The sequence below is a fragment of the Chiloscyllium plagiosum genome, unplaced genomic scaffold (assembly GCF_037043375.1).
Source record: "Chiloscyllium plagiosum isolate Xiang-an unplaced genomic scaffold, Cpla_swu_hap1 HiC_scaffold_27, whole genome shotgun sequence".
Taxonomy (NCBI): domain Eukaryota; kingdom Metazoa; phylum Chordata; class Chondrichthyes; order Orectolobiformes; family Hemiscylliidae; genus Chiloscyllium; species Chiloscyllium plagiosum.
In genome coordinates this window covers 87,815,433-87,839,504 of record NW_028270165.1, presented here as the reverse complement: position 1 = coordinate 87,839,504, position 24,072 = coordinate 87,815,433, and the positions used below count along the sequence as shown (strand labels likewise).

General features: G+C 43.6%; 2 protein-coding genes across 8 annotated transcripts in view; one reads left to right on the top strand and one right to left on the bottom strand.

Annotated features, from left to right (window-relative positions):
• Nucleotides 1–24,072, top strand: part of LOC122545194 (uncharacterized) — a 785,061-nt gene that overhangs the window by 78,949 nt on the left and 682,040 nt on the right. For 4 of the 7 annotated variants that reach the window (XR_015751652.1, XR_015751650.1, XR_015751651.1 and 1 more), the window contains exon 4: nt 3,412–5,139. The exons of 2 other annotated variants lie outside the window; for them this stretch is intronic. The gene's annotated coding sequence lies outside the window, so the exon portion shown is untranslated. Of the gene's footprint in view, nt 1–3,411; nt 5,140–15,459; nt 15,589–24,072 lie in introns of those variants that run through there. One more of the 7 variants, XR_015751653.1, reaches the window with a different exon arrangement.
• Nucleotides 5,392–15,991, bottom strand: LOC122544981 (uncharacterized). Its single transcript, XM_087975148.1, has 2 exons — nt 15,808–15,991; nt 5,392–6,904 (listed from the first exon to the last, which is right to left on the bottom strand). The coding sequence occupies exon 2, from the start codon at nt 6,574–6,576 to the stop codon at nt 5,971–5,973; it is 606 nt and encodes a 201-aa protein (XP_087831274.1). The 5' UTR covers nt 6,577–6,904; nt 15,808–15,991; the 3' UTR covers nt 5,392–5,970.

Here is a 24,072-nt window from a genome sequence, read left to right as displayed (position 1 = left end):
CCTCCAATGAGTTTGTTAATTGTCCACCACCATTCATTACTGGATAGGGTAGGACTGCAGAGCTTCGATCTGATCCATTGGTTGCATTATTATTATTCACAATTTATAATAATGATTTGGAGTTGGGGATAATGGGTCACAGGTCAAAGTTTGCAGAGGACTGTGAAACTTTGCAGAGGAACATAGATATTTTGAGTGAGTGGGCAAAGGTCTGCAGATGGAAAACAATGTTAATAAATGTGAAGTCATCCATTTTCATGGGAATAGCAGTAAAAAGGACTATGACTTAATGGTGAGAAGTTGCAGCATGCTGCTGTGCAGAGGGACCTGGGTGTCCTTGGACACGAATCAGAGGGTTGGTCTGCAGGTGCAACAAGTAATTAAGACGGCAAATGGAATTTTGTCCATCATTACTAAAGGGATTGAGTTTAAAAGGCGGGAGTTATGTTGGCCGTTCCAACAATCAAGTTTACGCCATTCCCTCCGAAGAACGTTTCTCACAGATCCCCCTCCCACCCTATCCAGTCGTTTCTGCTGGTGGGTGAGACCTGGACTAGGGGTATTGGCCTCAATATGAGGGGGAGTAGAATTCGGACAGAGATGAGGAGGAACTGTTTTTCCGGGAGAGTACTGAATCTTTGGAATTCTCTGCCCAAGGAAGCAGTAGAGGCAGCTTCATTCAGTATATTCAAGACACAACTGGATGGGTTTTTACATAATAGGGGAATTAAGGGTAGTCGGGATCATGCAGATAGGAGGAGCTGAGACAATGAATCGATCAGCCATGATTTTAATGAATGGCAGAGCAGGTTCAATGGGCCAAATGGCCTGCTCCTGCTTCTATTACTATGAAACTATAACCCTACATTTTCCATGGCTAACCCATCTAATCTGCACATCCCTGGACACAATGGGCAATTTAGCATAGCCAATCTAAATTGAGGCTTGTGAGCATTGTAGTGATGTGAATAATGAACATCAGAGAATGATAGAAGGGGACAAGGAGGATAAATGTATCAGCACTCAAAATTGGATTCGAAAAATCACAAAACTTGAAACTAAAGAGTGTGTCTGAATGTGTGCTGCATTGTCACAAAACTGAATGAATTGACTGCACACGTTGAAGAGAATAATTATGATCGGAGACTCTTTACAGCGATGCGGCTTCAGGATGACAAGGATTAGATCCTGAATATTGAGGGGGTGCCATTCAAGTCAAATGGGAAGCTAGGTAAAGGTAGAGAGTTGGCACTGCTCATCAAAGCACTGATAACATGGTAGTGTGATGTCAGCTTGGATTTCAGGTCCTGATTTCTCGTCCTCTGTTGATCTCCCTGTTCCCACAGAGGAAGATGTCAGCTGTTCTCAGCTCTGCTGAAGCTCTGACCTTCACCCCCACCCCCACCCCCCAGCCCTAACACCTTCTGGAACAATAAAACATTCAGTCGATCAAGGCCCATTCCACAATCTCCCAGCCTTAGGTCGCTTTTAAATCTTTGCCCTCTCACCCTAAACCAATGCCCTCTGGTTTCAGACTCTCCCACCCTGGGGCATAGATGTTACCTATTTCCCCTATCCGTGCCACTCATGATTTGATAAATCTTGACAAGTTCACCCTCTGCTTCTGACGGCCCAAGGGCAACATCCCCATCCTATTCAGTCTCATTTTATACCACAAACCCTCCAACCCTGGCGACATCCTTATCAATCTATTGGAGTTTCACGATATCTTCCTATCCTATAGGAGGGAGACCAGAATCAAATGCAACATTCCAAAGGTGGCCTAACCAATGTCCTGTACAGCTGCAACTTGACCTTCCAACTCCTATACCCAATGCACTCAGTGGGTCAAATGGCCTCTTTCTGCACTGCAGGTGTTTTATGATTTTAATTGATATAATATGTAGATTTATATTAAATATAAATTGCTTCATATGGTGTAAGTCTGATATTCACTGTTGTACAAGCTGCATGGCTATGATCTTTTACCTAATATAGTAATGGAATTACATGCTGTATTTCTTGTCATCAATTTTATTTAATAGGTGAGCAGGAAGTCATTCAGCAACTTTACTGGCTTTATTTTATCAAGCAGTGGAGTTTAATTTAGATAAATGTGAGTTGCTGCATTTTGGGAAAGCAAATCTTAGCAGGACTTATGCACTTAATGGTAAAGTCCCAGAGAGTGTTGCTGAACAAAGACACCTTGGAGTGCAGGTTCATAGCTCCTTGACAGTGGAGTCACAGATAGATAGGATAGTGAAGACGGCGTTTGGTATGCTTTCCTTTATTGGTCAGAGTACAGGAGTTGGGAGGTCATGTTGCTGCTATACAGGACATTGGTTAGGCCACTGTTGAAACATTGCATGCAGTTCTGGTCTCTTTCCTATCGGAAAGGTGTCGTGAAACTTGAAAGGATTCAGAAAAGATTTACAAGGATGTTGCCAGGGTTGGAGGATTTGAGCTATCGGAAGAGGTTGAATAAGCTGGGGCTGTTTTCCCTGGAGCGTCGGAGGCTGAGGGGTGACATTATAGAGGTTTATAAAATCATGAGGGGCACGGATAGGATGAACAGACAAAGTCTTTTCCCTGGGGTCGGGGAGTCCAGAACTAGAGGGCATAGGTTTAGGGTGAGAGGGGAAATATGTAAAAGGAACCTAAGAGGCAACTTTTTCACTCCGGTACATGTATGGAATGAGCTGCCAGAGGAAGTGGTGGGGGCTGGTACAATTGCAACATTTAAAAGGCATCTGGATGGGTATATGAATAGGAAGGGTTTGGAGGGATATGGGCCGGGAGCTGGCAAGTGGGACTAGATTGGGTTGGGATATCTGGTCGGCATGGACAGGTTGGACTGAAGGGTCTGTGCTGTAACCTGTATGACTCTATGATGTTTCATTTTCATATCCTTATTCAGTTTCATTTCCAAGTCATTGTAACCAAATGAAGTTTTCCTCAATACACACTTAAGGCTATCTGGCTGCCTGATGTGTCCTGGATAATATGTGATCAGCAGGCATCTGGTAATCTACAGGAGTTGTCTTTTTTTTAGATTACTTAGTGTGGAAACAGGCCCTTCAGCCCAACAAGTTCACACCGACCCACCAAAGCGCAACCCATCCAGGCCTATTCTCCTACATTTACCCCTACACCTAACACTACAGGCAATTTAGCATGGCCAATTCACCTAACCTGCACATTTTTGGACTGTGGGAGGAAACCGGAGCACCTGGAGGAAACCCACACAGACATGGGGAGAATGTCCAAACTCCACACAGTCAGTCGCCTAAGGCGGGAATTGAACCCGGGTCTCTGGCGCTATGAGGTACCAGTGCTAACCACCATGCCGCCCACATTATATTTATTTCACTGTACTGACAGTGATCACTTATTTTGTGAATTTCGTTGCAGGAAGACATGAGGAAAGAACCAAATGTTACATCAACCTCTGATGGAGCCACTTGATTTATTGGGAAAGGAAATCAAGGAAATCGTACCAAACATCATCATCACTATCCTATCTACCTGCAACTCTGAAGGAATTATGAATCTGTACTCCAAAGTCTCTTTGTTCAGCAACACTCCCTAGGACCTTACCATTAAGTGTATAAGTCCTGATCTGATTGGTTTTTCAAAAATGCAGCACTTCGCATTCATCTGAATTAAACTCCATCTGCCACTCCACAGCCCATTGGCCCATCTCATCAAGATCCTGTTTTAATCAGAAGTAAACTTCTTCGCTGTCCACTATACCTCCAATTTTGGTGTCCTCTGCAAACTTACTCCACCTATGTTCATAGCCAAATCACTTATATAAATGATGAAAAGTAATGGACCCAGCACCGATCCTCGTGGCACACACTGGTCATAGGCCTCCTGTCTGAAAAGCACACCTCCACCACTGTCTTCTACCTTTGAGCTAGAACTGAAAAAAAATAATTCTGAGGTCAAAATGCCTTCTCTCGTTGTGGTTCTGTTCGCCGAGCTGGGAATTTGTGTTGCAGCCGTTTCGTCCCCTGTCTATGTGACATCCTCAGTGCTTGGGAGCCTCCTGTGAAGTGCTTTTGTAATCTTTCCTCCGGCATTTATAGTGGTTTGTATTTTCCGCTTCCGGTTGTCAGTTCCAGCTGTCCGCTGCAGTGGACAGATACAAATCACTATAAATGCCGGAGGAAACATCATAGAAGCGCTTCACAGGAGGCTCTCAAGCACTGAGGATGTCACCTGGATAGGGGACGAAACGTCTGCAACACAACTTCCCAGCTCGGCGAACAGAACCACAACAACGAGCACCCGAGCTACAAATCTTCTCCCAAACTTTGAATGCCTCTCCTCTTCTTCTCCTGCTCACAGTACGCTGGCTGTAGCCAGCCAGCTGAGAGTCAGTCCTCAACGGAGGAGATTCCAATCTCCTGGTATTTTTTTTTTACTGAGGTAACTAAATCTCTTGGTTAAACCTTTTTTAAAATCCGCTCACATTTTTTTCCCCAGCACCCATGTGTGTGTGGAGGTGTGAGATAGCAGATACATTCAATTTTGCTCAAAGCACACAATCTGCAGGCAGTCAATCCATTTTTTATTTGGAAGTAGAACCAGTCTGACTCAACATTAGGAGACAGGCAGGCTCTAACCTCACACCTTAAATACATTCTCTGAGCTGAAATGTCACCTTCAAATTACATCGAGAACGTTCCTTATAAGTAGTTCTGGGATTTACATATTAATGAACTGAAACCTGCAACCCATTCTAAAAGATGAAAGACTTGACAGCAATCTAGATTTGTTCAATTCAGTTGTATGACACAGAATTTGTCCCAAAAAATTACAATGTCTTGTGATCCTGCTCCACAGCTACCTGATGAAGGAGCAGCACTTCGAAAGCTCGTCCTTCCAAATAATACCAGGTTATGTTCCAATACGTTTGTCTGATTTTTACCTTTGTTTCTCGTGAACACAGCCCACACTTTCTGCTGCAGGCAGTAACCTTTACAGTGCTGATGAAATGATGCAGTACCTGCAGAGATGAAAAACTTAACAGTTTTAATTTTAATTCTGTCTTATGATCCTGCTCCACAGCTACCCGATGAAGGAGCGGTGCTCCAAAAGCCAGTACTTCCAAATAAACCTGTTGAACTATAACCTGGTGTTGTGAGACTTTTAATCTTTGTTTCTAGTGAATACAGCCCACATCTCCCACTGCTGCCAGTAACCCTTACAATGCTGATGAAACAATGAACCCGAACTCCTGAAAAATTTATAATTTCTCACAATTCTGCCACTCGTTCACTTCTGATCCAGGACATTGGAAACTTAGTGCTGGAGGTTGAAAGAAATGAGTAGCTTTAAAACAAAAACTTGTTGAATCTCTCAGCTTTCAATGAGAGTCTGAGTCTGACGGTGAATTCTGGTAACCTTTATTGCAACCCTGCTTCATTACAGTTTCAATTTTTCCCAGAAAAAAGGTGCACGAAAAGTAGCGTTTTTTAAAAAAACAGTTCAAGGTCAAAGCGCACACACTCCCCATCCCCCACTTTCTTTACTATTGGTCAGCACCAAATTATCCCTTTGTAACTGGATCCTTGGAACAGCCTTCACCTGGAGGAAGTATTGCCTCACTCAGCAGTTTCAGCCTACACTCTGTTTACAAGTTAGTTTCTCCAGCTCATTTGAAGGAGGGAGGTGAAATCATGAGTCAACCACACTGCTGTGGGTGTGGAGTCACGGGTAGGCCAGACCGGGTAAAGGATGCAACTGGGATGACAGTGAATCCTTTCCTGCAAAGGTAGCTTTATTCTCTAAAAAGGACTTGAGTGAATAAGATGGGAGTTTTCTTCCCCTGAAAATGGTTTCATCATTTGATTCTGAACTCCAGATTTCAATTGCGCCATCTACCTTGGTGGGATTCAAACCTGGGAGACCCCAGAACTGGGTTGATTGTCTAGTCGAAAATGGTACTTATCCGTCACTCCTTCAATTTCTCTGTGATGGCACGTGAACTCGTTGATGTCTCTGGAGGTAGGAGGAGCAGGTGAAGCCCTTCCTGCACTTGGAGCAGGTGAATGGCCTCTCCCCAGTGTGGATCCGCTGGTGGGTCAGCAGGTGGGAAGAATTGGTAAATCCCTTCCCACACACAGAGCAGGTGAATGGTCTTTCCCCTGTGTGTATCCGCTGGTGGTTCAGCAGGCTGGAAGAATCAATGAATCCCTTCCCACACTCTCGGCAGGTGAACGGCCTCTCCCCCGTGTGGAGCCGTTCATGCTTCCTCAAGTTGCTCACACGACGGAAAGCCTTCCCGCACTCTGAGCAACCGAACGGCCTCTCCCCAGTGTGGACCCGCTGGTGGGTCAGCAGTGCAGATGAATGAGTGAACCCCTTCCCGCACACCAAGCACGTGAACGGCTTCTCTCCCGTGTGGACCCACTGGTGCGCCCGCAGGTTGGAAGAATTTGCGAATCCCTTCCCACACACTGAGCAGATGAACGGCTTCTCCCCGGTGTGAACGCGTCTGTGAATTTCCAGCACTGAGGGGGAAGGGAATCCTTTCCCACAGTCCCCACATTTCCACGGTTTCCCCATGGGGAGAGTGTTCCTTGTGTCACTCTGGGTTTGAAATTACAAACAGAACGGGTACACAGTCTGTCCCCACCGTGAGGGGTGTGATTTTGATTCCCCCAAGCTGAGGAAATGGTTTGAAGCACTTTTTCACAGTCAGCACACTGAATCTCCCTCACTCCCTCACTTAGTATTCTTCCTGCCACACTCGTGTCCAAAACCTCTCAAGCAGACCAAAGCAAACATTTCCTCTCAACTTGAATGGCTGCTGATATTCAAGTCCCAATGAATCAATGAGCTCTGCCAGAAGTTGATGTATCAATTGCTTTCAAATTTCTTTCCCCATGTCTTCCTGCAAAAATAAACTCACAAAATAAGTGATCACGGTCAGTACAGTTAAGTAAAGATACATTGATGGCAATTCCTGTAGATTGCCAGGTGCCTGCTGATCACATTATCCAGGTCACAGAAACCTGAAAACCCTCATGCAGCCAGATAGCCTTAAGTGTGTATGGAGGAAAACTTCATTTAGGGGACAATGACCTAGAACAAGCTGCCTACAAAGGTGCTGGATCAAGATATGAAAATAAACTGTCAAGACTGCTTGCAGAAAGAAAGCCAGGAAAGTTGCTGAATGAGTAAGGTGGGGGATAGGTCCCAGGGAAATAGTGAGGAAAGAGATTAACCCGAGATTCGTACAGTTGGGAAAGGGAGTGAATCAAACAGTCAGGGCAGGAAGGAATAATGCAGAGAACAACGTAGGACTGAAGTTATACTGCATTTACATCAAAGCAAGAGACCGAACAGGAAAGGCAGATGAAATCAGGGTTCATGGTCAAAAACATGGGACTGGGACATCATAGCAATTACAGAAATGTGGCCCAGAGATGGACAGCTCAATGTTCCAGGATACAAATGCCATAGGAAAGATACAGGGGGGACAAGAGAGGTGGGGAGTGGTGTTTTGATAAGGGATAGTATTACAGCTGTACTTAGGGAGGATATTCCTGGGAATACATCCAGGGAAATTATTTGGGTGGAATTGAGAAATAAGAAAGGGATGATCACCTTATTGGGATTGTAATATAAACCTCTAATAATCAGCAAGAAATTGAGATACAAATTTGTAAGGAGATTTCAGTTATCTGTAAGAATAATAGGATGGTTATGGTAGGGAATTTTAACTTTCCAAACATTGACTAGGACTGCCAGCGTTCAGGGTTTAGATCAAGAGGAATTTGTTAAGCGTGGACAAGACAATTTTCTGAGGCAGTATGTGAATGTTCCTACTAGAGAAGTTGCAAAACCTGACCTACTTTTAGGAAATAAGGCAGGGAAGGTGACTGAGGTGTCAGTGCTGGACCACTTTGGGAAAGGGACAGACCGGATCTAAAAGTTGAAGTTCTAAATTGGAGGAAGGCTAATTTTGATGGTATTAGGCAAAAACTTTCAAACGTTGATTGGGAGGCAGATGTTCACGGGTAAAGGGATGGCTGAAAAATGGGAAGCCTTCAGATATGAGATAATAAGAGTCCAGAGACAGTATGTTCCTGTTAGGGTGAAAGAAAAAGCTGGTAGGTGCAGGGAATGCTGGATGACTAGAGAAATTGAGGAGCTGGCAAACAACAAGAAGGAAGCATATGACAAGTATGGACAGAACAAATCGAATGACTCCTTAGAAGAGTATAAAGGTGGTAGGAGTATGCTTAAGAGTGAAATCAGGAGGCAAAAAGGGACATGAGATAGTTTTGGCAAATAGGGTTAAGGAGAATTAGAAGGGTTTTTATAAATTAAGGACAAAAGGGTAATTGGGAGAGAATAGGGCCCCTCAAAGATCAACAAGGCAGCCGATGTGTGGAGCCGGAGTAGATGAGGGAAATACTAAATGAGTATTTTGCATCAGTGTTTACTGTGAAGGAGGACATGGAAGATATAGAATGTGGGGACATAGATGGTGACGTCTTGAAAAATGTCCACATTACAGAGGAGGTAGAGCTGGATGTCTTGAAACACATAAAAGTGGATAAATCCTCAGAAGCTAGGCAAGTGACTCTTGGGCTCCTTGCTGAGATATTTGTATCATTGATAGTCACAGGTGAGGTGTTGGAAGACTGGAGTGGCTAACGTGGTGCCACTATTTAAGAACGGTGGTAAGGAAAAGCCAGGGAACTATAGATCAGCGAGCCGGACATCAGTGATAGGCAAGTTGTTGGAGGGAATCCTGAGAAACAGGATTTACATGTATTTGGAAAGGCAAGGACTAATTAGGGATAGTCAGCATGGCTTTGTGCTTGGTAAATCAATCAGACAAAGTTCCTCATGGAAGACTCATTAGCAAGGTAAGATCTTATGAAATACAGGGAGAACTAGTCAACCGGATACTGAACTGGCTTGAAGGTAAAAGAAAGAGGATGGTGGTGGAGAGTTCCTTTTCAGTCTGGAGCCTGTGACCAGTGGTGCCACAACGATCGGTGCTGAATCCACGACTTTTTGTCATTTATATAAATGATTTGGATGTGAACATAGCAGGTATAGTTAATAAGTTTGCAGATGACACCAAAATTGGAGATTCAGTGGACAGCGAAGAAGGTTGCCTCTTATTAAAATAGGATCTTGGGCTAAGGAGTGGCAGATGGAGTTTAATTCAGATAAATGCGAGGTGCTGCATTTTGGAAATGCAAATCAGATCAGGACTTATTCAACCTCAATGTCATGGAGATGTACAGCATGGAAACAGACCCTTCGGTCCAACTTGCCTATGCTGACCAGATATCCAAAATTTATCTAGCTGCATTTACCAGCCCATCTCTCTCTTGACCTTTCCTATTTAAACACCCATCCAGAGGCCTTGTAAATGTTGTCATTGTACCAGCCTCCACCACTTCCTCTGACAGCTCATTCAATACATGCACCACCCTCCGCATGGAACTTTACATCGTTCCACTCTCATTCTCAACCTCTGCCCTCTACTTCTGGACTCCCCTACGCCAGGAAAGAGACCTTGTCTATTTACCCTATCCATGCCTCTCATGAATTTACAGTAAGATCACCCCTCAGCCTCCAACACTCCAGGGAAAACAGCCCAATCTATTCAGCCGCTCCCTGTAGCTCAAACCCTCCAACCCTGGAAACTTCCTTGTAAAGCTTTTCTGAACCTTTCCATCCTTGCTACTCAAAGACTAATTTTACACAGAGGGTGGTTCATGTGTGGAATGAACTTCTGAGAAAGTGGTGGATGCCGGTAGAATTAAAAGACATTTGTTTCAGTACATGAATAGGAAAGGTTTAGAGGGATACAGTCCAAGAGCAGGCAGGAGAGACTGGTTTAATGTGGGATTATGGTTGGAATGGACTGGTTGGACTGAAGGTCTGTTTCCATGCTGTATGACTCTATGGCAGGCTTTCAGTTCTTGAAAGTGGAGTCACAGGTAGACAGGACAGTGAAGGTGGTGTTTGGTACACTTCACAGGACATTAGTTAGGTCACTTTTGTAGTATTGCATGCAGTTCTGGTACCAGTGATCCCACCCTGACATGCCATGCACTAGAGATAATGACTAAAATTGACTGGGTCACAGAATAAAATCATAAAACCCCTGCAGTGCACAAAAAGGCTATTTGGTCCATTGAATGCATCGGGTATAGGAATTGGGAGGTCATGATGCAGCTGTACAGGACATTGGTTAGGCTACTTTTGGAATATTGCATTCGATTCTGGTCTCCCTGCTACAGGGTAGGAAGGATGTTGTGAAAGTTGGAAGGATGTTGTGAAACTTGAAAGGATGCAGGACAGATTGATAAGGATGTCGCCAAGGTTGGAGGGCTTGTGGTATAAAGAGAGGCTGTTTCCTTGGTGCATCAGAGGCCGAGGGATAACCTTGTCAATGTTTATAAAATCATGAGGTGCATGAATAGAATAAATAGGGAAGCATACTTCCCCAGGGTGGGGGTGTCCAAAACCAGAGGTCATAGGTTTAGGGTGGGAGGGGAAAGATTTAAAAGTGACCTAAGGGTCAATGTTTTCACACAGAGGGTGGTGCGTTTATGCACTGAGCTGCCAGAGGAAGTGGTCAGTACAATTACATTTAAAAGGCATCCAGATGGGTATGTGAATAGGAAGGGTTTGGAGGGATAAAGACCAAATGCTGGCAAATGGACCTAAATTTACATAGGATACCTTGTCTGCAAGGATGTGTTGGATCGCAGTCTATTTCCGTGCTGTATGTTTCTATGTCTATTTGATAACAGATGCTTTATTTCTGTTGATGCAAATATTTTTATCAATCATGCCTGGGTGGTAATACTTAGAGTCATAGAGATGTACAGCATGGAAACAGACCTTTCGGTCCAACCTGTCCATGCTGACTAGACATCCCAACACAATCTAGTCCCACCTGCCAGCACCTGGCATAGATGTAAGGGAGCGAGAATTCCTCAATTAGGGCACTATAAGAACCCTGGGAGACACCGATTTCTGGTTTACGACCTAACGAGCAAACATTAAGTACAAGCACCTATTTATTCTCAATTTTGTTTCATTTTTCTTGTTTTATTCCCTGCTACGATGATTCTCTCTGTCTGGATGGTTGACAGGCTGGGAGATTGTGAGTTGGGCCTTGATTGACTGAATGTTTTATTGTTCCGGAAGGTGTAAAAGGTGTGGGGGGGGGGGGGGGGGGGGGGGGTCAAGGCTTCCTGCAGAGCTGAGAACAGACTGACATTTTACTCTGTGGAAGCAGGGAGATCAACAGACGGCAGAGAAATCAGGACCTGAAATCTGAGCTGACACCAGACTACCCTGTGATCAGTGCTTTGATTGGCAGTGCCTCTACCTTTACCTAGTTTCTCATTTGACTAGAATGCCACGTACCCCTTCAATATTCAGGATCCAATCCTTGGCACCCTGAAGCCATGTCTCTGTAAGGAGTCTCAGATCAGAATCATTCTGTTCGATGTGTGCAGTCTATTCATTCACTTTTGTTATGATGCAGCACACCTTCAGACACAGTCTCCAGTTACAATTTTTGTGATCTTTAGAATCCAGCTTTGATTGCTGGGACATTTACTCTCCTTGTCCCTTTCTATCATACTCTGATGTTCATTTTCACATCACAACATTGTTCACCTGCCTTGATTTGGACTGGCCATGCTAAATTGCCCAGGGATGTGCAGGTTAGCTGGGTTAGCCATGGGAAATGCAGGGTTATAGTTTCATAGTAATTGAAGCAGGAGTAGGCCATTCGGCCTGTCAAGCTTGCTGTGTCATTCATTAAGATCATAACTGATCTATCCATTGTCTCAGCTCCTCCTACCTGCATTATCCCAACTACCCTTAATTCCCCACCATGCAAATACTTACTCAACTGTGTCTTGAACATTCTTAGTGAAGCTGTCTCTACAGGTTCCATAGGCAGAGAATTTCATGGAGTCACTACTTCCCGGGAAAAGGAGTTCCTCCTCATCTGTGTCTTAAACCAATTCCCTCTAATCTCGAGGCCATGACCTCTAGTCCTAATCTCACCCACCAGCAGAAATTACTGGATTGATTGGTGGTGGTGATGGTGGGGTGGGGGCGGGATGAGGGGGAAGCATTTCGGAGGGACCAACGTGGACTTGAGGGGCTGAACAGCCTATTTCCACACTGTAGGACTTCTATGATTTACCGCACTTATTTTTGCCTTGGATCACAGCTCCCAGAACCTCCCAGCTTCTGCAAATTAAAAGACAAGTCCCATTCTGCCCTCTCGTATGTCTATTATTTAACTGCTTTATCATTTCTAGTGAATATAGCCCACACCTCTCACTGCTGCCAGTAATGATTAGATTAGATTACTTACAATGTGGAAACAGGCCCTTCGGCCCAACAAGTCCACACCAACCCTCCAAAGAGCAATACAATGCTGATGAAACAATGCAATACCTGCAGTACTGAAACCCGTAAGGCTTCTAACGATACCAGTTACTGATTCACCGCTCCTTCTGATGCACAGCATTGGAAATACAATGTTGAAGGCTGAATGAAATGAGCAGTTTAACTCAAAAATCCACCTAACCCTTCACTAGGCTCCCCGCTCAGCCCACTTTACTTACTGCTGGTAAACCTTAAACCACTTCATCCCCACAGTGCAATGAATTACCACTTTCCACCAAAATCCTAGACGTACCCATGTACTCAGTTGCTTTCTCACAATTGAAAGATTTCATTGTAACTTCTTCTGCTTCCAGTAAAGGCAAAACATCTTTGAAAGCTGCTCTCAAAGTTCAGTCTTCACAATCACACTTCTGCTTTCACGGAAGATGATCAGAGTCATACAGCACAGAAACTGAGCCCTCAGTCCAACTCATCCATGCCGGCCAGATATCCTAAATTAATCTAGTCCCATTTGCTAGCATTTGGCCCGTATCCCTCTAAACTCTTCTTATTCATGTACCCATCCAGATGCCTTTTAAATGTTGTAATTGTAGCAGCCTCCACCACTTCCTCTGGCAGCTCATTCCAAACATGCACTACCCTCTGTGTGAAAAAGTTGCCCCTCAGGTCCGTTTTAAATCTTTCCCCTCTCACATGAAACCTATGCCTTCCAGTTTTGGATTCGCCTGCCATGGGGAAAAGATTTTGGCTATTCACCCTATCCATACCCCTTATAAAATTCTGTAAGGTCACCCCTCAGCCTCCGATGCTGCAGAGAAATTATCCCTGGCCTATTCAGCATCTCCCTATAGCTCTAACCCTCCAGCTCTGCCAACATCCTTGTAAATTTTTCCTGAACTCTTTCAAGTTTCACAACATTGTTCCAGAGGAGGGGGCCCAGAATTGCACACACTATTCCAAAAGTGGCCTAACCAATGTCCTGTGCGGCCATGACAATGACCTCCCACCTCCTATATTCAATGCTCTGACCAGTAAAGGAGAGCGTACCAAATGCCTTCTTCACTATCCTGTCTCCCTGCAATTCCACTTTCAAGGAACTAGAACCTGCAAGGTCTCTTTGTTTAGCAACATTCCCCATTAACTGTGTAAGTCCTGCCCTGATTTGCCTTACAAAATGCAACACCTCATTTATCTAAATTAAACTCATTCTACCACTCCTTGGCCCATCAGCCCATCCTATCAATTCTAATTTATATTGAACTTTCTTTCCTCTCTCAGCCCCGAAAAGCTGAAAAATCTCCATCCAACACACACTCCCTCCATTCTGACTTTGCTGAACGTAATTCCTGCTCTACCTCAACCTGAAGGGTCTGGTTCATGCTGATCAACAGGCCCACACTCGGGAGGGGGGGCAGGGGGTGGAATCTAGTTGAAACAGACAGAACACTGAATGGCCTGGACAGAATGCACATGGGGAAAATGTTTCCATTGGTAGGAGAGACTAGCACCTGAGGGCACAGCATTAGAATAAAAGGAAAACCTTTTAGAACAAAGATAAAGAGAAATTGTTTCAGCCAGAGAGTGGTGAACATGTGGAAGTGACTGCTACAGAAGGCTGTGGATGCTAGTCACTGAGTATATTTAAGACGGAGGTAGATAGGTTCTTGAGTATCAAGGGGGAAATCGAGGGTTACGGGGAGGAAGTGGGAGAATGGGATTGAGAAACTTACCAGCCATGATTTAATGGCAGAGCAGCCCCAATGGGCTGAGACACCTAATTTATTCTCCTGTGTTTTATGGTCTCTTGCTTTTCTGGACACAGAGAAAGAATTGGGAGCAGGAACAGACTGTTTAGCCTGTCGAGCCTGCACCAACATAAGTGGATATGAAGATACCTACATCTAGGTGGATAGGCTGGAAATATTTCCACTGGAGCAGAGGAGGTTGAGAGGTGACCTTATCGAGGATTATAAAATCATGAGGGGTATGGATAAGGTGAATGGCGGATATCTTTTTCCTTGGGGGTTCAAGATTAGGCAGCAAATTTGAAGGTGAGAGGAGAAAGATTTTAAAAAGGCATAACGGGCACTTATTTTTAAAAACACAAAGTGGTTTGTGTGTGAAATGCATGTCCAGACGAAGGGGTGGACACAGGTACAGTTAGAACATTTAAAAGACATTAGGATAAGTACATGAATGATGAAGTTGAATTCAGATAAATGCGAGGTGCTGCATTTTGGAAAAACAAATCAGTGCAGGACTTATACACTTTATGGTGAGGTCCTGGGGAATGTTGCTGAACAAAGAAACCTTGGAGTGCAGTTCATAGTTCCTTGAAGGTAAAGTCGCAGATAGATAGGATAGTGAAGGCAGTATTTGGTATGCTGTCCTTTATTGGTTAGAGCATTAAGTAAAGGAGTTGGGAGGTGATGTTGCATCTGTACAGGACATTGGTGAGGCCACATTTGAAATATTGCGTGCAACTCTGGTCTTCTTGCCATCAGAAGGATGTTGTGAAACTTGAAAGAGTTCAGAAAAGATTCACCGGGATGTTACCAGGTTTGAAAGATTTGAGCTCTTGGGTGAGGCTAAATAGGCTGAGGGTGTTTTCCTTGGAGTGTCAGAGGTTGAGGGGTGACCTTACAGAGGGGCATGGATAGGGCAAATAGACAATGTCTTCTCTGTGAGGTGGGGAGTCCAGAACTAAAAGTTTAGGGTGAGAGGGGAAAGACATAATAGGGACCGAAGGGGAGCTTTTTCACAGGAGAGTAGTGAGTGTATGGAATGACCAGCCAGAGGAAGTGGAGGAGGCTGGTATAATTACAGCATTTAAAAGGCGTCTGGATTGGTCTATAAATAGGAAGGGTTTAAAGGCTTATGGACCAAGTGCTGGCAAATAGGACGAGATTATGATAATTGATCATCATGGACTAGTTGGACTGAAGGGTTTGTTTCTGTAACCAATCTATACTGGTCTTAAAACCATTTTTTTGCCTTCCCCCATAACCATCCACTTCTTTGTTGTTCAAAAATCAGATGAACTCAGCCTTGGACGTATTCAATGACGCCCTAACTGCAGGAAGGCATCCCCACCTCTCAGCTCAATTCCTCCTCCTAATACACCACTTGCCTTGCTTGCTGCATCTGTCTGACAACTGGCACTGACTGGTGTAGAATGACATCTACATCTGTACATCTACACATCATTTCTGATAAAAGGTTCCTGCATTTACCGTGTGTTTTTCAATTGAGACACAGAACTGAACTAACTTTCCCAGAATCTGTCCCCTCCCTGGATTCACTCCATTTCGCTTCAATGTCTGCAAGTCAACAGCTGAACCCCGGAATGGAAAATGGGGTGAGAAAAGAGAACACTGTACTCACAGATGTTGGACAGAGGAAGAAAGTTGCAGTCTGGGCTGAAGCTCAATCTTAATTCAGAGAGAGAGAGAAACAGCACCAACCTCAGAAGCACATGGTCCTACTTCCGCAGCCAGTCTATAGGTTTGCTGTGATTGGCAGGAGGACCAGTCCCCATCCGGTTCTCCAGAGCGTCCCATTGGCACACCAAAACAAGATCGTGGGGCGTTTCCCGTGTCGCATGACCAACACGCGAAGTTGCTGACACCGAGTAGCATGCGCAGTATGGAGCCGCTGGTTATTACTGACAGATTTTCAATATAAAAATCACACAATGCCAAGTTATAGTCCAACCGTTTATTTATTGATTTCCAATTTATTTGGAATCACTAGCTTTCGAAGCGCTGCTTCTTCATCGGGTGGTTGTGGAGCAGAATCATAATACCAGACTCTTTAGCAACAGGATTGCAGAGTCATGGAATGTAATATTAAACAAATTTAGCTTACCTCTATCATCTTTTAGAATGACCATGTTAGTTTCGATTCCTTCGTATGTAAATCCCAAAACTTTTTAAAAGTTATGTTCTCAAGATAGGTTTTAACAATAGGTGTCATCTCAATCAGATAATGCATTGAAGGTGTTAAGTTAAAGTCTGTCTGTGTCCCAATGTTACGTCAGACTGATTCTATTTCTATCGAGACGCATGTGTCCAAAAATGAGACAGATACTAAAGAGTAGTGAGTGTGATGGTGGGATGAAACTTGTTAATATTAGTGTCATTAGTTCAGTGACTCCTCGCCATGGGTCCAGAGGAAGAAAGATCATCAATATATCTGGTGTATAGTGTTGGTTGGAGGTCCTGTGCAGGAAAGAAAGACATAAGACTATGGGGTGAATTTGCATTTGCAGAAATATATTTGTAGATACATTCTATTTTGCTCAAAAAGTGCACAATCTGCAGGCAATCACTCCATGTAATATTTTATAAATTCCTACTTTGGAAATAGAACCAGTCTGGCTCAAGATAGGCTCAAACCTCACACCTTTCATGCATTGACTGAGCTGAGATGTCACCTCTTTTTATAAAACCTTCAGTTATCTCGAGACTGTGACTTAAAAGAAGTTCTGGAATTTATATATTAATGAACTGAAATCTGAAACCCATTCTAAACATGAAACACTTCAAAGCAATCTAGGTTCGTTCAATATATCATTCAATGTAATTTTGCTACAAATACAGTGTCTTATGATCCTGCTCCACAGCTACCCAATGAAGGAGCAGCGCTCCAAAAGCTAGTACTTCCAAATAAACCTGTTGGACTATAACTTGGTATTGTGTGATTTTTAACTTTGTTTCTAATGAAAACAGCCCACAACTCCCACTGGTGCCAGTAAACTTTACAATGCTGAGGAAATGATGAACCTGCAGTCCTGAAAAATGAACAATTTCGAATAATACGAGCTACACATTGACTGCTCCTTCTAATATATGGCATTAGAAACCTCGCACTGGAGATTGAAAGAAACGAGCAGCTTTAAAAAAAAAAACCTGTTGGATCTCATAGCCTTCCATGTCTGAGTCCTTCGGTAAGTTCAGGTAACCTTTATTGTGGCAAAAGTGAGGATTGCAGATGCTAGAGATCAGAGTTTGGATTAGAGTGGTGCTAGAAAAGCACAGCAAGTCAGGCAGCATCTAAGGAGCATGAAAATCGACATTTCGGGCAAAAGCCCTTCATCAGGAATCAGATTCCTGATGAATGGCTTTTGCCTGGAACGTCGATTTTCCTGCTCCTCAGATGCTGCCTAACTTTTATTGTGACCCACTTAGTTACAGCTTCAGATCTCCCCAGCAAAAAGGCATAGAAAGAGTAGCTTATTTGTATTTTTAACAGCTCAAGGTCAAAGCGTACACACTCCCCTGCACCCCACGTTCTTCACTGTTGGTCAACTGAGTTGTCCCTTTGTAATTGGATCCTTGGAACAGCCTTAACCTGGAGGTAGTATTGCTTCACTCAGCAATTGCAACCCATACCCTGTATCCAAGTAAGATTCTCCCTGCTCATTTGCCGAGGGGCTTTCAAGCATCAACCACACTGCTGTGGATCTGGAGTCACGTGTAGACCAGACCAGGTAAAGGATGCAGCTGGGACGACTGAGTGAATCCTTTCCAACAACAGCAGTTTCCTTCCCTAAAACATGAGTGAATCAGATAGGGATGTTTTTCTCATCATGAGGTTCTGAACTCCAGATTTTTGACTGAATTCCAATTCCACCATCTGCTATTCAAACCCGGGAGTCCCCAGAACTGGGTTATTAATTCAGTCGATAATGGCACTCGGCTGAAGCTCCTTCAATCCCCCTGCGATGGGATGTGAACTCACTGGTGTCTCTGCAGGTGGGAGGAGCGGGTGAAACCCTTCCCGCACAGAGAGCAAGTGAATGGCCTCTCTCCGGTTTGAACCTGCTGGTGGGCCAGCAGTGTAGATGACCGAATGAATTCCCTCCCACACATGGAGCACTTGAATGGCTTCTCTTCCACATGAACACGCTGGTGCTTCTGCAGATGGCCCATCTCACTAAATCCCTGTCCGCAGGGTGAACAGCCTCTCCCCTTTCCTCCATGTGAACGCGTCTGTAGGTTTCCAGCATCGATAGGAAAGGGAATCTTCTCCCACAGTACCAACATTTCCACATGGGGGGGAAACTTTCCTTGTGTCACTCTGTGTTTCAAATTACAAACAGAAAGGGTACACAGTCTCTCCCCACCGTGAGTGGTAAGATTTTGATCCTCAAAGCTGAGTAAATGGTATGAAGCAATTTCCACAGTCAGCGCACTGGATCTCCCTCACTCAGGTGTCTCAGTATTCTTCCTGCCGCACCAGTGTCCAAAATCTCTCAAGCACACAAAAGGATACATTTCTTCTCGATGTGAATGGCTGCTGATATTAAAGTCCCAGTGAATCAAGTGGCTCTGTCAGAAGTTGATGTATCTTTTGGTTTCAGATTTCTTTCCCCATGTCTTCCTGCAAATAAAATCACAAAATAAGTGATCACGGTCACTACAGTCAAATGAACATAACATCGGTGACAATTTCTGTAGATTGCCAGATGCCTGCTCATCATATATTATCCATGACACAAAAACCCAAAAACCCTCACGCAGCCAGGTAGCGTGAAGTATACATTAAGAGGAAAACTTCATTAAGGTGACAATGACCTGGAACAACCTTCCTATAAAGGTGCTGGAAATGGAGCTGAGTCAAGGTTTTGAAAATGAAATGTCAAGGCTGCTTCAGAAAAGGAAGCCAGAAAAGTTGCTGAATGACTTCCTGCCGACCTATTAAATAAAAATGATTACAAGAAATACAGGATGTAATTCCATTATTATATTAGAAGGTGAAAAATCATAGCCATGCAGCTTGTATAACAGTGAATATCAGATATACACCATATGAAGCAATCATAAAATCCCTGCAGTGCAAAAAAAGGCCATTTGGCCCATTGAATGCATTGGGTGTAGGAGTTGGGAGGTCACGCTGCAGCTGTGTAGGACACTGGTTAGGCCACTTTTGAAATATTGCATTCGATTCTGGTTTCCCTGCTATAGGATAGGAAGGATATTGTAAAACTTGAAAGGATGCAGGACAGATTGATAAGGATGTTGCCAGTGTTGGTGGATTTGTGGTATAAAGAGAGGCTGAATAGGATGGGGCTGTTGCCCCTGGAGTGTCGGAGGCTGAGGGTGACCGGATAGAGGTTCATACAATCCTGAATGGTGGATAGAGTAAATAGGCCAGAGTGGTGGTGGAGGCTGGTACAATTACAACATTTAAAAGGCATCTGGATGGGTGTGTGAATAGGAAGGGTTTGGAGGGATATGTGCCAAATGCTGGCAAATGGGTCACCAGATTTATATAGGATAGCATGGATGTGTTGGATCAAAAAGTCTATTTCCGTGTTGTATATTTCTATGTCTATTTTATAACAGATGTTTTATTTCTGTCGTTGAAAATATTGTTATAAATCATAGCTGGGTACTAATACTTAGATGTAAGGGAGTGGGAATTCCACAAGTAGGGCATGATAAGACGCCTGGGAGACCCCAATTCTGGTTTACTATCTAATGAACAACCTTTAAGCACGAGCACCAAATGTGCATTTATGTTTAATTTTGTTTCATTTTTCTTGATTTATTCCCTGCTATTTTTAAAGTACAGATTTGACATGGCCTAGGGAAGCCCTTATGGACTCAGACCCGTAAGCCTGTCTTTCTTGGTTCGTCTGAAAGATCGTACTCTTTGGAAGTTTGGAATAAAAACCTCTTACAGACAGTTTAGTTTAATTTTAGTCATCCCCTTTATTCACTAGTAGCATCACTGTTACAACGTAACACTGACACCTATATGCTAAACTAACTAGGTTCTAATAACCTAGGAGAGTAGGGTTGAAAATGTGTTGCTGGAAAAGCGCAGCAGGTCAGGCAGCATCCAGGGAACAGGAGAATCGACGTTTCGGGCATAAGCCCTTCTTCAGGAATGCCCGAAACGTCGATTCTCCTGTTCCCTGGATGCTGCCTGACCTGCTGCGCTTTTCCAGCAACACATTTTCAGCTCTGATCTCCAGCATCTGCAGACCTTACTTTCTCCTCCTAGGAGAGTAGGGTACCAGCTCTTCAAGTGCCCCAGCAGGCTACTCCAATGTACTGATACAAAGTGGCTTCCTTTAGACAAAAGTTTACAAAAAACATTGCATGTTCTTAATTAGACAGATAACAGTGAAAGACAATAATTTGCAATGAAGAGAAGTTAATTGACAGATCTGTGTGTGCTTGACTGGTCACTCCTAAAGGCCTTGAGCTATCCATCAGGTGGGAAAAACAAATCCAACCGAGTTAGGCGTCTGGTGGCGAGATAAGTTCCTATAAAGAAGTACCAGTCTAAATTAAGTGGGAGATGTCATAAGGTAACCTTGCACATCTCGCATGTCTGATACAATTGTTTTACAAAATGGCTTTTTAGCAAGGAGGGCAAACTTTTGACCATAAAATGGCTTCCTTACAGATTGTGTCAGAATCTCTTCAATGTTAGGTTTAGAATAATTTTAAGCTGGGAGCAGATTCCTGCTTTTTATCTTAAGCACAAAATTGTTCTGTACCTGAGGCTGAAATGTTACTGCAAGGTTGTATTTAAAATGATTAGTCTTGAATTAAACATGCCTTCTTTTCAAGTTTGTGATTCAAATAAGACATCAGATCTGAATGTTAGAATTGACAGTGGGGCAGTCTGTAAGGTCTGTAAAAACAGCAAGTAAGTTAAAGCTTTATCAATATTTCCTTTTACAGAGTTTGCATTTCATAACCAGAATTGGCTACTCAAAATCATCAAAAAGTCTCAAAATGCAATTAAATTCAATCCATAGCAGCTAAGCACTAAGAATTAATTTTCTACTGGATTCAACAGTCTCAGCACTAAAATGGCGTCTCTCTCTCTCGTGTCCTTTTGAACTCTCAAGTCAGGGTTTTGTAACAGCAAAGATTTATTTTCTCTGTGACTGCCCTGCTTGCAAGGGGTATAAGAATCCATTATAATTGACAGCAACTGACCGTTAATTACAAAGTTTTTGATAGTACCAAGTTTCGTTTCAGGGTCAGAATCAAACACTGTCATTAATTTCACAAGGGAATGGCTGTGAATGTTGTCACTTGGTGTCCTGTTCATACAGATTCACCGATGCTGAGGCAAACGTTCTTAATTGTCTTACAGCATCCTGTTATCACTTGGTAAGCCCAGGTGTCCCTATCTTTTTCATTCTTTAAGATGCCCCCCTTTTCTGAGCCTTGCTGCCTGTCTATTTTCTAGTGCAGTAAATGTGTTCTATAATTCAGCATTACATTTAGTCTAACTGTTTAAAGACAAGTTTTCAGACTATAGACGTTCTCACTATGATGACTCTCGCGGTCTGGATGGTTGACAGGCTGGGAGATTGGGCCTTGATCGACTTTTATTGTTCTGGAAGGTGTAAAAGGGGCTCAAACTTTCAGCAGAAAGCCAGCTGAGCTGAGGACAGATGACACCTTACTCTGTGGGAACAGGGAGACCAACCGGAGAACAGAGAAATCAGGACCTGAAATCCGAGCTGACACCAGACTACCATGTTATCAGAGCTTTGATTAGCAGTGCCCACCCTCTACATTTACCTAGCTTCCCATTTGACTTGAATGTCATGTACCCCCTCGATATTCAGAATCCAATCCTTGTCATTCCTGAAGCCATGTCTCTGGAAGGAGTCTCAGATCATATTCTCTTCAACGTGTGCAGTCAATTCATTCACTTTTGTTACAATGCAGCACACATTCAGCCATACAGTCTTCAGGTTCAATTTTTGTGATTTGTAGAATCCAGTTTTGATTGCTGGGACATTTACTCTCCGTGTCCCTTTCTATCATTCTCTGATGTTCATTTTGCACATCACTACATTGCTCACCTGCCTTGATTCGGATTGCCCATGAGAAATGCAGGTTTATACATTCACAGCAATAGAAGCAGGAGTAAGCCACTTGGCCCATCGAGCCTACTCTGCCATTCTTTAAGATCATGTCTGATCTATCCATCATCTCAGCTCCTCTTTACCTGCATTATCCTGACTACCCTAAATTCACCTACCATACAAAATCCCATCGAACTGTGTCTTGAATATGCCTGCTTCTATTGCTTCCTTGGGCAAAGAATTCCATAGATTCACCACTCTCGAGTTCCTCCTCCTCTATCTTAAACGTACCCTTAATCTTGTTACCCAGTCTCACCCACCAGCAGAAACGACTAGATAGAGTGGATCTGGGTGGCTTGCTGTTTGGATAGGTCAGTGTGGACTTGATGGGATGAATGGTCTGCTTCCACGCTATAGGGATTCCAAGATTTACCACAGTTGTGCTTGCCCCAGACCACAGCACCCAGAACCTCCCACCTTTTGCAAATCGAAAGACAAGTCCTGCCCTGTTCTCTTGTATGTGTGTTATCTAACTGCTTAATGATTTCTAGTGAATACAGCCCACGCCTCTCGCTGCTGCCAGTAACCTTTACAAGCTGATGAGACAATGCAATACCTGCAGTACTGAAAATCATAAGGTTTCTAACGATACCAGTTACTGATTCACCGCTCCCACTGATGGACAGCATTGGAAATACAATGTCAACACTTCTGTTTTCCCTCAGTCCAAATTGTCCATGCTGACCAGATATCCCAAATTAACATAGTCCCATTTGCCAGCAATTTGCCCATATCCCTTTCAATTCTCCCTATTACCAGATGCCTTTTAAAATGCTGTAATTATACCAGCCTCCACCACTTCCTCTGGTAGCTCATTCCATACACACAACACCCTCTGCGTGAGAACGGTGCCTGTAAAGTTCCTTTTAAATATTTCCCCTCTCACCTCAGACCTATGACCTCTAGTTTTGGACTCCCCTACTCTGGGGAAAAGATTTTGGTTATTCACCCTATCCATGCTCCTTATGAACTTCTATAAAGTCACCCCTCAGCCCCAATGATCCAGAGAAAACAGCCCCAGCCTATTCAGCCTCTCCATATAGATCAAACCCTCCAACTCTGGCAATATTCTTGTAAATCTTTTCCAAATCCTTGCAAAGGTTCGCAACACTTTTCCTGTAGCAGTGAAACCAGACTGAATGCAGTATTCCAAAAGAGGCCTAATCAATGTCCGGTACAGCCGCAACATGACCTCCCAACGTCTGTACTGAAATGCACTGACCTATAAAAGCAAGTATACTAAACCTGTCTACCTGCGACTCCACTTTCAAGAAACTATGAACCAACACTCCAAGGTATCTTTATTCAACAACATTCCCCATTAAATGTGTAGATCCTGCCCTGATCTACCTTTCCAAAATCCAAATTTCAAAATGTATCATCCATGGTTGAATGGTGGAGCAGATCTGATCAGCTGAATGGCCTAATTTCTGCTCCTGTGTCATTTGGTCTCTTGCTATCCTGGACACAGAGTGAGAGAATTGGGAGCAGGAATAGGTCATTTGGTCTTTCCAGCTAGCACCAGCATTGAACAGTATATTCATAACTGGATATTAATATACCTGCATCTAGGTGGATAGGCTGGGACTTTTTTCACTGGAGCATTGGAGGTTGTGAGGTGACCTTAGAGAGGATTATAAAATCATGAGGGGTATAGATGAGGTGAACGGCAGGTATTCTTTCCCTAGTGTGGGGTTTCAAGATTAGGGAGCAAATTTTGAAGATGAGAAAATAAATATTTT